Source organism: Cynara cardunculus, unplaced genomic scaffold, assembly GCF_001531365.2.
Source record: "Cynara cardunculus var. scolymus isolate 2C unplaced genomic scaffold, CcrdV1 Un_Scaffold_1147, whole genome shotgun sequence".
NCBI classification, from domain to species: Eukaryota; Viridiplantae; Streptophyta; class Magnoliopsida; order Asterales; family Asteraceae; genus Cynara; species Cynara cardunculus.
The window spans coordinates 41,710-58,965 of NW_020200689.1; the positions used below are offsets into that span (position 1 = coordinate 41,710).

General features: G+C 34.6%; 3 protein-coding genes across 3 annotated transcripts in view; 1 reads left to right on the forward strand and 2 right to left on the reverse strand.

Moving 5' to 3' along the window:
• The window catches only part of LOC112502257 (cysteine-rich receptor-like protein kinase 10), a 4,894-nt gene extending 2,692 nt beyond the window's left edge, over nucleotides 1-2,202 (reverse strand). The window contains exons 1-2 of the mRNA XM_025106123.1: nucleotides 2,037-2,202; nucleotides 1,127-1,248 (exon numbers count right to left, since the gene is read on the reverse strand). Of these exons, the coding sequence (XP_024961891.1) occupies nucleotides 1,127-1,248; nucleotides 2,037-2,148 (234 nt within the window). The 5' untranslated portion in view covers nucleotides 2,149-2,202. The remainder of the gene's footprint in view (nucleotides 1-1,126; nucleotides 1,249-2,036) is intronic.
• Nucleotides 2,203-3,706: 1,504 nt separating this feature from the next.
• LOC112502246 (cysteine-rich repeat secretory protein 4-like) lies at nucleotides 3,707-4,598 on the reverse strand. Its single transcript, XM_025106114.1, has 2 exons — nucleotides 3,797-4,598; nucleotides 3,707-3,714 (listed from the first exon to the last, which is right to left on the reverse strand). Exons 1-2 carry the CDS (start codon nucleotides 4,596-4,598, stop codon nucleotides 3,707-3,709), a joined length of 810 nt encoding a protein of 269 aa, XP_024961882.1.
• A 7,462-nt stretch (nucleotides 4,599-12,060) lies between these two features.
• LOC112502247 (cysteine-rich repeat secretory protein 38-like) lies at nucleotides 12,061-14,822 on the forward strand (the record flags this gene model as incomplete). The annotated part of the gene is made up of 2 exons (XM_025106115.1): nucleotides 12,061-12,545; nucleotides 14,457-14,822. Coding segments are annotated over exons 1-2 (828 nt in total), but the record flags the coding sequence as incomplete, so codon positions are not given.
• Nucleotides 14,823-17,256: the final 2,434 nt, after the last annotated feature.

The window sequence follows — 17,256 nt, forward strand, 5'->3', positions numbered from 1 at the left end:
AAAAATTTTCATAAGATTAAACAATGAAATCGACAGATGAAGGTGGTTTGCACGGTTTATACAAATGAGGGCGGTTTTCATATGATCACTCCTCTATACATATATATATATACTTATAAGCAAAATTGTATTTTCCAAGATAAGTAACGTACTGTTGCATCCACATACAGTAATATTTGCAAAAAATAAAATATCAAACGCATATTATTTACATAGTTAAACAATTTGTATACATGGTTGAGTTTCGGTTGAAGAGAAGTTATATACGGTGAGAACTGAGAAGCATAAGAAGAGATCTTCACCCTTGGATTAATCCTAATTAAATGTCAACATTGATGAGGTGCACCGAGATGTACAAGATCAATTTCCTTCTAAAACGCAATTCATTAGTGGGCATGAAATTAAAAATGATCAAGAGTTCAGATCTCTTCTTACGTTTCTCATTATAAGTTCTCTTTTCACACGATCCTTCGCCTTAGTAAATCCCATAAATCCCATGAATTTTTCAGCAGAAAATAAAGACTTAACCATGCAGAATACACACCTGAGACTTAGGGTTATTTTTTTAACCATACCAGCTTGTGATTACCTCGACTGATTTCAGGGCACGGAGAATAGTAGCCTTGTAGGACTCAAACCTATAACCTCTGAGGAAGATCGGCCCAAGTTTTATTGACAGTTGAGCTAATTCCAGAACGATAACTTATGGGTCATTTACTAATACTTGCCGGGTTAAGTATCTTACAGTAAGAATTGTAGCAAAAATCGAGATTTTTTTTTAAAATTTCAGGCATCCACAACAATTGTGGCCACTTAGTTTTTCAGGACTGATGTTTTACGGTCGCAATTTGCATGATTAGTCTGGGCATAGCACTGGAACACCCTTCCAAAAAGGAGCTATTACCAACAAAAAAACACTTACCAACAATCCATTTCAATTGTCGAGAATATTACATGATATGATAAGATAAGTAAAAATAACATAACTTAGAATCCAACATTTATGTATTCACTAAAATGATCAATGAACATGTGATAAAATAGGCACCACTTCATGTATTATTTAATTTCAGGGTTCAATTTAGGAAAAGAAACACAAAATGTGCAAGAATGATCAACTCCATACCTTATAAACGGGACCAAACCCACCTTCACCAATCTTGTTTTCAACAAAGAAATTCTTGGTGGCTGCTTCAATGGTGCCCAGATCAAATTGTAGAGATCCTACTGAACCCATTTCCATTTCAACTACACCAATTTAAGATTATATAAGACAATCTGTTTATTTTCTTTCCCGAAAGGGAAATTTGTCGGAAGTTTCATTGATTCATCGGTTCTAAATCATTTCCAACCGAGATACCTCACTACAACAAAATTGAGTTTATAGGACCTCTAAAGTGTTTTAAATGTCCTGATAGAGTGTCTTATTCGGACTTACGTTTATAGGATCAAAAAATAAATCATACTACCTAAAAACGTTAGATTAAGTTTATAAGACGCTTTTGGGGGGTTATAACAAGTTTTGTATTACATTTTTTAAATAAAGTATCATATTAACTATTTTATATGACACTATTTGAAAATGTGTTCTGTAAAAAATGGGTTTACAGGACACTTTTCAAAATTGTCCTATAAAATTGCTAATACAACTTCATTTAAAAATGTTCTAAAAAACTTGTTACAATGCCCAAAAGTGTCCTATAAACTTATTGTAACACTTTTGGACAAGACATTTGATTCGTTAATCATATATACTTAAGTCCTATAAAGTACTCATTAACACATTTAATGAACCGAAAATAACCCCTTTTACATGTTATTTTAACTCATTCATATATATATTTATCCTCACATGTATTTTCCTAAGCTTTCAGTTTGACTCAATGGGGGCTCAAATGTCAATTAGAAGGCCAAATTTTATAAATTTGAGAATCGCCGCTTAATAATATATTTACTCTTATATCATGTGTAAACATCGTATCTATGGGAAAATGGGACAAGAGAGAAAGAGAAATGGTCCAAATGCAGTTTTATACCTGATCCAGCTTCAGCAAAATTAACACTGTGATTTTGGTTTTCGCTCATCAGTAGAGAAGAAAACGCACTCTTATTTTGTTTATTCGCAGCAGCATTACGCCTTGCTTTCATAACAAGAAAACATAAGGCAATACTAACGAGCCCAACGAAAACACATGCAATAGAAACGATGACGTAAATTCTTTTTGACGAGTTTCGTGTTCCTCCTGCATGCATGGACAACATTACTTGTCAAGAAAGAAATGTTCAATTGTAATGTACATGCATGGCTTGGGTTCAAGTACAAGATCACTACGGTACATCCTTCAAATAGTGTATATGATTTTATACCAAACTAAACCGAACAAATCCAAATATATCTAGCTTCTTAAAATAGAGGGTACTCGAGGGTGATAATTAAGGTGCATGTAGACCTTAGCACTGTGTCACAAGACTTCAAAACCAAACCACGTAAGCAGGTGGCACTCGTCCAGACTTAGAGGGATAATAGTGGAAATTTCACCTTTCCTATCAACCTGTGAATTGACTAGGAAACCCATGTTTACCCAAGAAAAAGTAGTTTTAATATCATTACAATTTTGTTTCCTTAAGAGATTAAATTATAAATGTTGACAATTTATATATTGAACAAAATCATACATCATACGCTCAAAAGAGACGATAAAGAATCCAACAACCAATGATGAAAATGTCTGTGAGTTTATTTATTGCATTAATCAGATATGATATATATTATATACTAAAAAAAATCCAACAAACCTTATTCTTAAAAAGGGGACTCCTTTAGGTCGAATTATTTAAATAAAAAACAACGTGCAGAAATAACTTCTTTTATAAATATTAATTTAAAAAAAGTTTTAAAAAAATAAATTATATATTTAGTTTAATTTAATTTCTTAAATATCAAATATCATCAATAAATGAAAAGCAACAATTATGTGTTCGTAATATCATGAGATAAAGGAAAAAGGGAACAAGATTCTTGCCAATAAAGTGAATTATAGATACAAAGCAGACATCCTTTGACCATCTTCCACGTTCGAATTTTAGGATATATATCGGCAAAATTGAGTTCTTATTTCGACGGCCAATATCTTTGATACATTTGGATAACGGTTGAAGTATTAACCGATTATCATATTGATGTGATATTCAACTCAGTATTATTTGTTGATGTGGTTCTAAAATTAGTCTTCAACCGGTTACTCGGGTACTTAAATATTTAAAACTTTACATCTTAGGTATTAAAATGGAATTTTTGAAAGTACGTTACACATAATAGGAATTGAGTTAAAGTACGTTACTTTTTTCATGCAATTTGTCCTATAGAAAAACACATATGTTACCAATCTTTTTACTAATTATTCAGATATGAAGATTTATATATAAACTCACGTTTTTATTTACCATTAATTCATTACAAACGCAGAGAATTCACCGATGAAAAATATGCATAGTAAAAAGACATCATCGGCGGATTATCAAAGGATCTCTTCGTTAGAGAAGTATGGCATATGTGATTACCGGTGGATTTTTTATCACCAACGGATCCGTTACAAATCTGTTGGTATTACTGATGAAAAAGTCGAGGAATTCTTTTTGTTTCTTAGTGATTCACACATGAATAACTTATTTTGTTCTTACCATCTTTATCTTCCTAATACTGAAATCAAATTCCTGGATCAAAATATGGATAACACTAGAAATAAAAAATGGAAATTGATGAATTTAATCGTCAAGCATAAGATGAAAACCGTACCAGGACTTGCCGACGACGGCGTTGAAGACGGCGTCGGAGATGGCAGTGAGATAGCCGGCGGATCATTATAAAATGAAGCATTCGAATACCGAACATAGCAACTTGGAAAAAACACTCCGACGTCAATATCGCCATTACAGCAGGTTTGAGCTTCACTAAACACAACCGACAAGCACGAATTGCAGTCAAAAGCTGACAGATCGGGCGAACATTGCATCATACCGTAAATCTTCGATGAATCCGTCCCGTAATTGACATCTCCGGTGGCAAACTTCCGTAGAGAGTTCCCTCCGGCGGATTCCGCCCGTAATCTTCCAGCTAAATCTCTCAACGCCTTACCGAAATCGTCAATGTTCGATGCGTTTACATAACTCCGAGATTTAGCGTTAGGTCGAGAATCATAAGTTGGACTATAAGTACGATTTGAATAGAGTACAGTACAATTCAAACTCCAAATTAAGGCTTCTATTTGGTTAGAACAGGTACGTCTTAGCAGGACGATTGAGTTTCTGACACAATCCTTGCATATTTCCGATCCGATGTCGCCGCGGCAGAGAGCGATGGCGCTGACAGTGTCTGGACTTTTGCCTGCCGAGGCATTGGAGAACCCGTAGTGCGTCCCGACGGCGGAGGAGACGGAGGCGAGTGCGGTATCGATATTTGTTTGGTAGACGCTGTTGTTTGTAAAATTTTCAGAGGTTCTGCACCGGAAAATTGGAAAATCGTTCGTTTGGCCGGCGGCGAAACAGAGAGATTGTAAGAGAATTAGAAGCAAAAATTGAATCATCGAAATGGATTCCATTGTTGAATGAACGTGTCAGAAAACAGAAAGGTTGGTGGTGCATTTCTATATAAAGGGCTGTTAACAAATTTTTAAAATTGTACCCTTCAACTAATGTATTTTTGCAAAATAAACCCTTCATAAGTTTAATTGTAAAAAACCGTTAGATCAAGAAAAACCAGTCGAACTAGACCAATTTATATTGTATTTTTGCGGTTTTCTTTAAAATTTACTCAAATTGAATACAATTTATAAACTTAAAGGACCAAAATTGAAATTATTAACCAACCACAAAAATAAAAAACGTAATCTACTCTATATCTATTGGAGTTTATTATATTAATTATAACGAAAAAATTGTATGAAAACATAACGTATTTTAAATTTTTTTATATATTTGGTAATGAATTTTTAAAACTTTCATTTTGGTATCTAAGATATAAGATTTTAAACATTTAAGTATCCGGGTAATCATTTAAAGCATTAACCGATTACCATACTGATGTGGCAAGTGATTTGGTATCCAACTCAGAATTATTTACCAACATGAATATCTTAATCTAACCGGTTAATGCTTCAACATGTTCAACCGATTACCCGGGTACATAAATATTTAAAATTTTATATCTTATGTACCAAAATAAAAGTTTTGAAAGTAAGTTACCAAAAATAAAAATCAAGTTAAAATATATTTTTTTAATGCAATTTGACCAATCATAAATATATTATTAAATAAATAAGATGAAATTTAAAGCATAATATTATAAAATTATAATGACTATCTTTTTTTTAATAAGGCTAAATTTATAGCTCAAAAGAAGCTCGAATCACTTTGACTGATCGATCAATCAATCCATAAGAACGTTGTGTAACGTGTTTGATCACGTCGATCAAGTAATACTGTACAGTTTGAAATTTTTATTAAAATCACTAGCACGTTGCAGTTTGGTTTGATAAAAAAGGAGTTAGGCCAGTAACTCTAAAGTCGACTGTATCTTAGAAGGACTACTTGGAAAATTTCTCAGACAAAGGAAGTATTAACAGGGGAGTATTAATTTTCCCACGATCGTAAATTGTATTTACTTTCTATTTATATTATACGTACTTTGCAAGAACTTCATTAGTTTGCAACGAAAAATCTGGTTAAGTCAGGAACTTTTAAATCGACCTATGGTCGTTGTTTATTGGGAAAGTACATTAATATGATACTTTAGATGTTCTACATATTTAATTACTACAACGTAGAGTTGGGATTACTGGTTTTGAGTGTCTGATCCCAACTGTTTAAGATCAAAATACCATATTGGTTTAAGGTCATGTTTGATAAGCCAACTTATTTTTTGAGCTTATTGCAAAAGTCTCATTTAGACAGATAAAAAGTAGCTTATTAGCTATAGATAAAATTATGAATAGATAAGTGTAGATAAATAAGATTAGTCTCAAAAGTTTTGGGTTTTTTTTTTGCAAATGTTTGAAGTCAAATAACTAATCATAACCAAATAAGTTTCAAAATCTATCAGGTATGTTATGACATGGTGGTCAAGTCCATCTCTGATGATGTCCGGTCCAGGCTGATTGGTCTTACCATGAAGCCTTCCCCGAAAGTTTGTCTGGATACTTCCCTAGTGGTTGGTTCCTTTCTCCCCCCCCCCCCCCCTTCTTCCTTCTACTCTTCCTCTTCTGGGCTTTGCTCCTTTCTGGTGGTTGTTTCGGTTTTGTCTCCACCCGAGTGCTGGTCTTGGTTTTATTTTTCTGTATTTTTAAAAAAATCTTGTTTTAATATTTTTTTTCTTGATTGAAGGGACCGCCCCCCTCTATAGTGATGGCCAAATCGGCCCGACCAGGGGCCGAGACCGACAAAGGACCGGTTATGGGACCGAAAACCAGGACCGGTTGGTGTTTTTGGTAGTTTCATGAGACCGGGACCAGTTATGGGACCGGCTATGGACCGGCCCGGCCCGAAAATTCAAATAATTTTATAAATAAATGTATTTTCAAATAATTTTATAATGTATTTTTATAAGACAATGTAATTTAATTATATTAAAACGTATTTTTAAAGTGTATTTGAGTGACCCAATTGTAAATTTTTTAATGTATTAAAAATAAAATTTTTAAAAAAATCTTATTTTTTTAATGTCGGGACCGTTAAGTATTTATCAGATAAATGTTTAGTAAACCTTATTTTAATCTCAAAGACAAAAATAAAAATGAATTATTAATTATAAAAATAAAAACCATAATTCTGAAATTATGGGACAAAATTGGCAATTTCTAATAAACATAACGACGAAAAATATAATTTACTCAAAAATAGAAAAAAGGAAAAAAAAAATGGTGATGGGCTCTTTTTAGCGGCCCATATATAACAAATCAGCCCAATACAAGGCTGGTCCAATAGCAGCCAGGTCCAATTTTCAAGTGCTAGCAAGTCCAACAAGGATTCTTGTAAGTCTGTAAACGAACCGAACCGAACAAATACGAGCGGAGGTTTGTTTATGTTTGTTTGTGTAACTTAATCGCACAATCGAATGGACATAAGCAATAAACGAATAGAATTGTTTGTGTTCATGTCTATTCGTTAAGAAAGTGTGTTTGTTCGTATTCGTTTATATTCGTTAAGATACTAAACGGACGTAAATGAACGAACATAAATGAACTAAATGAACGAACATAAATGAATAAAAGAACAACCACCATTACTCATCACTCCGTTTCTTAAAGAAATTCTAAATTTTTTTAACTTAATTAATAATTTTACATATTAACGTTATAATATATAAATATGATTTATACATAAAAAAACCATAAACAAATATAAATGAACGTAAACGGACATAAATGAGTGAACGAGACCATTGTTTATGTTCGTTTATTTAAACTAAATGAACAAAAAAATGGGTTCATGTTCGTTCATTTAAACTAAATGAACAAAAAATGGGTTCGTGTTCGTTCATTTATTAAATACACGGACTACCCGCCAAACAGTTTATGAACGGTTTGTTGAATCTTCGGTTCGATCGTCCTGGATCTAAGTTTATCCAAATCGTACTCGATTAAAAACAGGTCAAATTGGCTTTTCAGACTTCCGTTTGTGTTTTCACGAACTTCTATTTCAGTGATTACAAACTGTAATACGTACAAAAATCGAAATTTTAATTGTAAATCAAAATGAAGGTGTTGTACACTTTTGCAAAAGGGAATCAGAAAACCACAAGGGTGGTGCCTGATTGGTTTGAACTTGACTCCAAAAGTCAAAAGTACTAGGAGGTCTCAGGTTCAAATCCAAGGAGGAATAAAAATCCCCTTGTGGCCACAGAGGTTCAAATGCGGTGACTCCGGGCTATCTGCAAAGCAAGTGATCATCCTCGTATTAGTCAGCTCACATAACGGGTTGGATATCCAGGTTAATAAAAAAAAGGGAATCAGAGAGATAGATGAGCAAATTCATTAAGAAGAAGCAGTGAAGGTTGAAAAACGAGAAGAGGACAGTGTTCGGGATCAAGATTCGGACCAATCCGCCTGCCCAACTTCTTCTATTTACAGTGATTTGTGTATCTACTCCAATAATACTATTGTACCATACCATTATGGAAGAAGATTCGGCCAAAATTGTGGTTGCAGATAATTCAAGGTAAAATACTCTCGTCCTTTTGGTTTGATGTGACATTTGTAGGGTAAACATGTTCTTATTCAAGTTTGATTGTCGGTTTCAGACCAACGTTGGACATCATGTACGGTCATGCATGTTTCCGTTAGTAATATTTGGAACAAGTTCGGTTTTCTACCGTTGAAAAACGGTATGTTTGGGGACTGCACAATATAAAATTTACTGGAAATCAAAAGGAAAAGAAAATGGGTTTTGGAAGGTCTATACGAATCCAATTCTTAGGTCAATGTATGTGTGTGTATATATATATATATATATATATGTATATATATTAATTATGTTATCCTTTTTATTACTTAATTCTAGGAGATATCCTTATTAAATCACTTGCCTGTTCATAATTTAACGTGCCGTAATCAAGATTAAATATCGTTTGGGTACTTTAATTTGGTATGGAGAACTACAATATGTATAAAATGTCAAGTCTATAATTAAAAGACGTAGATAGGCTTATAGGCTCAGGGGTTAATTTGTAGTTAACCTTTAGTTGACTTTTGGCGAGTTGGGTCATTAATGGGATGCAGTGTGTAACTTGTAGGTCGCTGGTCAGACACTAACACTAGCCGATCTACGCAATCAGGTGAGATTTCATGTGATTTACCCTGAGATGTATGCATACGTACCTTTTTATATCATTTTGGAGCATGTTTCATTTGATGAAAAATATTATCGATATCTATGCCATTTCATTGGAGTTATTTATATATTATTGTTTGCTTCCATGACATGTAAAATGTGCTTTGGTGTATTGCATGCTATTATTTAATTACTTTAAAATTTCAATCATGCCATGTTAAAAATTCGATTTTTATGATTTGTGAAACGAGTCTTAGTGTGTGTTGGGATTACAACCGGCACGTCGGTAAGATAGACATGCTGTCCTGTGAAGGAGAATGGTCGGATGTGGGTCGCGCCCACTAGAGCCAAATAAAGGAGATCACAAAGAGGTAAAGTAATCCCTACCGTGTTAAGACATGTTGGGAGATTTACTAACTTAACTGTTGTTAAACGTGTTCGAAAAAAATGCATGATATTTGTTTTTTTTTCTTGGTGTTGAATAATCATCTGCTTGATCATGAGTGATTTTTATGCACGAAAACCATGGAATCACTGAGCTTTTAGCTGACTATTAGCATGCATCTCAGGAGCGGAAGGTTCAGGTGTGGATAAAGGTAAGGGCCCGACTTAGGGGCCGTTTACCAATTTTTTTGGTTAAGTGCTGATTCGGGTAAGAGGTCTGACTGTGATAAGAGGTCTGACTGGATTAAGTGCAAATTGTATTTTATTGTTTACCGAACATTTTGTGTTAAGTGTTGATTGAGTAAAAAAGACCATTATATCTTTTTTTTTGGAATAAGTATTAATTGAAACTCATTGTATTATTTAAACCCAATCATATCTGAATAAAATTAAAAAAAACTAGCCCATATCAGCCCAGATACATTTAAGCCCAATTATATTAATCTATATGTATTTCTTTTCCACTCAAAACCCTATTTCTCTCAACTTGAAACTTCCCTTATTTTCTCTCCCACCTCCAGACCGGCCGCCGTCGCCGCCTCCCGTCGACCCTCCAGTCGCCGCCCTCCCGACGCCGCCCTCCCGTCGCCGCCCTCCCGTCACCCTTCAACACCTTGAACCGGACATGCTTCCCTACCTTGAATCAGACATGACCCACCTGTTTGTATAAAGAAAGATGCATCTATTTAGGATTTTAGATGAAGAGGGTAGATTAGGAATACATACCTCTTACCACGGTAAGATTCATTTTTTTTGCTGACTCCAGTAAGAGGACGGTCAGAGGTTGAAAATCTGATTGTTGATTTTGCTGTTAGGTAAACACTTTTACCTCTTACCCGGGTAAGCATCTCTTAACGAGTAAGAGGTGGTAAGAGATTAGTAAACAGCCCCTTAGACGTATTAAATTTGCTTTAATTTTAAGTAACTTAATTATGGTTTAAATTTTGTTGGGTCATTGACCAACATCTTTCTAAATCGAAACGTGAAGCTGACTACTACGCTATAAACCACAGCGAAGGAAATACACCGTTATGCATGCCATCATATGCACCATGATGAGTCTGCCCCTTGTGTCAAAATTAACACTTAAATAACTCTTCCCATACGTGAATAAGGTTTTCGGTTCACGAGAGAATAACTTGTTTTTGTGAGACTCGTGAGACTACAAAATAACACTGAAACTTTACAAAAAATTTATTAAAAAAGTATGAAAACAAACAAACATTCACAAAAAAAAATACTGTGAAAATTTATTTTCATAAACCTTCACAATGTTATTTAAGTTGTCTTACGGATATGATGTGAATATATCAATATTTGTGTGCGGTGGAGATTGCACAAGACTTGTTGGTTGACTTGATGAATATATCGTTATTTTGCCGTGTCCAAGACTTCAGATGTCTTGGTCAATGGTCAATAGTCAATAGTCAATAGTCAACACATGCTCTATTTTTCCAAATTGATGGGATACTCATTTATCATCTTTTCTATCCATTACTATTATTGTTCCCATCCTTTTAAAATAAATGTAGCAAAAGACTGTAAAGGTAATTTTTCGATTTTTTTATATCTTTATAATGTTTTGTTATGATATTTTAAATATAAAAAAATGATTTTACGGGTCTCACGTAAACCCAACCTATATATATATATATATCGAGAGAGAGAGATGAACGATCAAAAGCAAACCACCCATATTTGTACAAACAGTGCAAACCATCCTCATCCGTTGATTTCATTGTTTAATCTTATCAAAAAAATTCATAAAATTTGTTTAATCTTATGAAATTGTCTCATATAATATTTTTTTTATGAAGTTGTTTTATGTATGGTTCTAAAATTTCACTGAAACTGTTTCAAGTTTTTTTTTACTGAAGTTGTTTCATATATTATTCAAATTATAAGATCTAGCATCATCAAATATTGAACTGTTATTCGTTGTCATCCATTCCCGTATCTTTTTAGTATAAACAAGACTTTAATTACATCAATAAGGGGTTGTTAATGGTTACTGAATGGTTTGGTGCATAATGATTAAAAGGCTCTCATGATATAGTATAAAATGAAATATAATTGTTCACTAATTGTTTACAATGAAATATGTGTATTGAATGGTTAAGGAAGACCCATGATAAAAAATCATTCAGAGGGTTTAAAAATCATAAAGAGACAAACTTTTTTTTTTTTGCCAAACAAGATTCACCTCTTAACAATTAAGAGAATGCCTCTTAATGGAACTATTAAGAGATAAACAAACAACTCCTAAAACGTTAATAAAACAAAAAATCGTCTATCAAAAACAAGCATCCTCATGGTCCCTGACGTTAACAGCAACGACCCAGTTATATTTCTAATGCGTATTAAAGAAAAATTACAAGTTCAAACACACACACACACACACACACACACACACACACACACACACACATATATATATATATATATATATATATATATATATATATAGGTTGGATTCATGTGAGACCAAGAGTTTTTCGTGAGACCCGTAAGATCAGTTTATGTTCATTGATCAATTTTATAAGCTAATGATCTAATGGTCTAAAGTTGCACAGTGACAAATTTTTGATTATTGAGAAGTCTTGTGACAATTTTGCGATTATGAATGTTCAGATTGTGGATCTAATCTAAAGATTGAGAATTGGTTTTACGGGTCTCACGAAAAACCTTTAGTCTCACGTGATCTCAAATCTATAAATCTATATATATATATATATATATATATGTGTGTGTGTATATATATGTATGTATGTACCAAAAAGTTCAATCATCATTCCAAAACATAAATAAAGGGTAAAATGGTCCATCCAAAGTTCCTTCTTTCTCTTTGCTTGTTCACCAGTCTCCTAGTAGCAGGAACCACCATGGCTAAAACTGAGTTGCTTTATGCCGTCTGTTCAAGTGGAGAAAATTACACAAGAACCAGTTCGTTTCGAACAAATCTCGAAACTGCCCTTTCGATCAAAACCACCCAAATCAACTATGGGTTCTACAACTTTTCCGGTCGTCCGAATTCCGACAGAGTTGATGTGATCGGACTTTGTAGAGGAGATATTAATTCCACAAGTTGTCGTTCATGTCTTCACGATTCCGGCGAGAATCTCCGGCAGCAATGTCCGAATCAGAAAGAGGCGATTGCGTGGGCAGATGAGTGTATGATCAGATATTCTAATCGCTCGATTTTACATATGAACCAGACTTTGCCGGCGATCTTCTTGTTCAACGCCAAGAATGCTTCTGATCCAACTCGTTTTAACAAGGTAAAATAGAATGAAATTGTTTAGAAAAACCCAATAAATTTTTGGGTTTTCAACGATTAAATCTAAACTTCCATTTTGGTACCTAAGATGTAAAGTTTTAAACATTTAATTACACGAGTAACTGATAGAAGCATTAACCGGTTACGACGTTGATGCGGCAAGTGATGTGGTATCAAAACTTGGTATTATTTGCTATTCAGTTCAATTTCATCTCATCACTCGCCACATCAGCATATTAACCGGTTAATGCTTCAACCGGTTACCCGGGTAATTAAATGTTTAAAGTTTTAAATCTTAGATATCAAAATGAAAGTTCTGAAAGTACGTTACCCAAAATAGGAATCAAGTTAAAGTATGTTATTTTTTTTTATTCAATTTGCCCTTTTTCGAGTGATGTGGTATCAAACTTAGTATTATTTGTTATTCAGTCCAATTTCATCTCATTACTCGTCACATTAACATGGTAAACGGTTAATGCTTCAACCGGTTACGCGGGTACTTAAATGTTTAAAGCTTTACATCTTATGTACCAAAATGTAAGTTCTGAAAGTACGTTACCGAAAATAGAAATCAAGTTAAAGTACATTATTTTTTTCATGCAATTTGCCCTTTTTTTGAATATTATAAACCGTCAAAACATTTTAGAAATGTGTTACCAACATTTTTTTAACCCAAAAAAACTATTTGAAACCAGCTGAGAATGTTTAAAAGTAAAAAAAAAAAAAAAAACTAAATCAGCTTTATCGTTCCTAAACTTTACGTCATTCAAACTTTTGCACCCAACACTATCCCTCCCCTGGCCTCTCCATCGCCGTTCACTCTTTATCACCGGTGATGGCCAAACCGGCCCAGCCGGGCCCGGAACCGTCGGAGGACCGGGACCGGCTCGGCCTGGGACCAGTTTTTGGCAATCACTAATCACCACTCATCCTGACGTTGTCCTCTGTAATCAATCTTCTTATTTTGACTTTTTTTTTTTGCTTTTCTATTCTTTGACCTTTTCAACAATTTAGGGGGTGTTTGCGATTGCTTATTTGAAACAACTTATTCTTTTCTACAAAAGTCGTTATTAACTTATTGTATGTTAGAATGGTTTAACTTCTTAAAAAACTCTTTATTACCGGTTTGACACTGGTATAAGATGTTTATTCAAACACTAAAAAAATGTTTATTACTGGTGCCACATCGGAATAAGTCAATAAGTTGTTTTTGTAAGCAATCTCAAACACCTTCTGAATAGAGTATAGATAGACAGATAAAAAAAGAGGGAGAATTTAAAAAAAAACACATCAAAGAGAGTGAGATTGACGATAGGAGGTGCTGAGCGGACGACCATGGGACGGTGAGGGGGAGTGATGACTTTGGGTGTGAGGGGTTTAAATAACATAAAACTTGAGAATGGTAATTAAGGGGCCGTTTATCAAACACTTACTCGGTAAACATTTATCGGTAAAATCAACACTATCATTTACTTAACGGGCAAGATTTTAGTCAATAAAAATGGCATCATATGTAACAATTTTACCCGGTAAGCGTTAATTGTGGTAAGAGTCATTGCCCTCACTTACCGGGTAAGACTCTCGGTCCTTTCCTCGCTCTTACCGGGTAAGATTTTTGGTTCTTGCCATATTCATACAGTAAGGTAATCTAACTTAGGGGTTGTTTACCAAACACTTACCTAGTAAGTGGTTACCGGTAAAATCTAACACTATTATTTATTTACCGGGTAAGATCTTAGTCCACCAAAACGACATCGTATGCAACAATTTATCTGGTAAGCGCTTATCGTGGTAAGAGTCGTCGCCCTCACTTACCGGGTAAGAGTCCACCAAACAGATCGAGTTACGTTTTACCATATATCTTGCGTTGATTGGTAGTAGGGTACAAGATAATTTCGTTTTCGAATTGCAGGCAGTGAGGGGTTTGTTGGACAACCTACGAGCCAAAGCAGCTGCGGGTGGTTCGAAGCTCAAGTATGCGACCGGACACACGAACTCAACCAAGTCATCCGAAAACATATTCGGATTGGTTCAGTGCACACCGGACTTGTCAATGGCGCAATGCAGTGACTGCTTAAATGAGACGTTCAAATTTCTTCCACAATGTTGTGACGGGAAGATCGGCGGCAGGGTTCTCGGACCAAGCTGTAATTTCCGGTACGAAATTAACCGTTTCTACGGCCAAACTACTCTGCCATATGCACCTGCACCTGCACCAGCACCAGAAGCACCAGACGCACCTGCACCGGAACCAGACGCACCTGCACCTGCACCTGCACCGGAACCAGACGCACCTGCACCAGCACCAGAGACCGACGCACCACTACCATCGGACAGACCAGTAACACCGCCACCTGTTCCGTCTACCCCCAGCGATGGATTACCACCACCACCAACTCCTCAAGGTATGTCCTCTAGCAGTTTTCACTGTATTTGGTAAAAAGTTTATTACCGACAATTCTAACCGGCCCCACAAGAACCTGCCTCCAAAAAGACCAATGTGAAAAAGCACTTTTTGGCATAGGCAGACCTACATAGGTGCCATGGGTGGCACGTGCCACCGTATCATTTCTCCGCCGAAGGGTAAAAAATTTAAGTTTCGTGAACGGTGCAACCGTATTAATTTGTTGTGTGTCACCGTATGTATTTTGAAACTACAATGAGAACAAGTTTTATTTGGTAGAGTTGGTTTGCAAGGCTTTTATTCTACCCCACACCCAAGTCCGAATCATGTTAGTGTCATTTTCTTAGTCAAACGGTGCCATCGTTTGAAAAAAATTTCCTATACTTTTTTCTTATGATCAAATGGTGCCACCGTTTAAATTTTTTTTTTTTGGGTCCGTCCCTGCTTTTTGGTTCATTCAGTTGTTGAGGCTAGTGGTGCCAGAGGCCTAGAATCGAACCACAAACCTGTTTTGTATTCGAGCAAAGTCATCTTGCCCCTTTATAGCTACACGCCAATTAACGCTACTAAACGGAATTAAGACTTTTACCTCCGGATTTTTCTCTGGAAATCCGTCGCTAACGGGGTGATTTGTCACAATATTGTCACAAAAGTTGGTGGGTAACAACCAGATATTTAAAAAAAAAACATCATATTCGACTAGAACCACTGATATTTTCTGAGTAATTCATCGGTAATCATTGATCAGAGTGATATTTGTAGGTAAAAGTCATTTGTTTTGTTTTTCCAGACATAACTGATTGTTTATTTGCAGGTGGAGGAGGAAACAAGAATCTAGGGCTTTTTGGTTTATCAATGGTAATGGCTGTAATACTAGCAATCTTGATCTTCTGAACTTGTTTCATGTCCTCTTTAATAATGCTCTTTTAACTCTCATTATTTCTCTTTATTCAGTTATAATTTTTCATCTTATCCTTATAGTATTTCTCTATGATAATCTCTCTTTTAATCTCTCAATTCTTCTTTTCTATTCAGAAGAGTGTATCAAGAAAGATAGGTTATGATTTTTTCATATTAGTAATCTTTCATATGGTTTTTAAGATATCGATGTTGATCGGTCTGCTGAAATTCTTTTCTTCTTTGGCATTGGGCTTGAAATTTATTTTCTAGTGTTTTTAGTTCTTAATCTTAGGGGCCGTTTATCTATACACTTACCCAGTAAGTACTTACCAGTAAAATTCAACACTATCTCTTACTTGCCGGGCAAGATTTTATTCACTAAAACGCATCGTACATTCGTATGCAACAATTTATCCCGGTAAGCACTAACCATGGTAAAAGTCTTTGTCCTCACTTTCCGGGTAAGACTCTCGATTTTTGCTTTCGCTCTTACCGGGTAAGATTCTTAGTCTTTGCCATATTCATCCGGTAAAGTAAATTGACTTGGTAAGCGCTTACCCGGGTAAGCGTTTGGTAAACGGCAACTTACTCTCTATTATTTTTTTTAAGGAGAGTATTACGAATGGAAAGAAAAACGCTCACTTATATTTGCTAAGGACGTTAATTTTTCCGTCATCAAACCACAAAACGAAGTCTTGAATGTCAATTAAAACAAATTTCTTGCAAATACAAACGAAATTCATAAATTTTGGGGTTTCCATGAATTTACAAGAGTAATTTACGTTTTTGTTCTTGTAGTTTGTTAAAAATTACGATTTTAACCCCTATTTTTAGAAGTTGTTGTTTTCATCCATATCGTTTGTAGTTCATTGAATATTTATGAATAAAAAGAAAGATGACAGAGATTTGAATTGTATAATAAGATTTAAGTAGTTAAATTTTTTGAATTATAATGTTATTTTAGTTATCTAACTTTGTCCATTTATTTAAAATATCATTAAAACCAAATGTTACGTTGTTTTTACATAAATTTGTATTATCATGCAACACGCGATATCGAACACTAGTTATATACTGAAAATATGAAAAAGAAATCTTGATTTTGATATATATATATACGCTGAGAAAGTTAGTAAAGATGGATGCATTTAGCCTATTTAACGCGTCGCTCGTTAATTTAGTAAATAAGAAATTTATAATTCATGTTTTGGTATATTATGAATTTGGTTCGTTGATTGTTGGTTACTTTAGGTTTGGTAGGCATGATAATGGGGCGGGGACCTCAATTCCCGTCCCCATCCCTGCAGGGAAATATAATCGTATCCCCATCTCCAACGGGGAAACGGGGATTTTTTTTCCGTTTATATAAGGTATTTTAAATTTAATATGTGAGAGACCATACATGTTT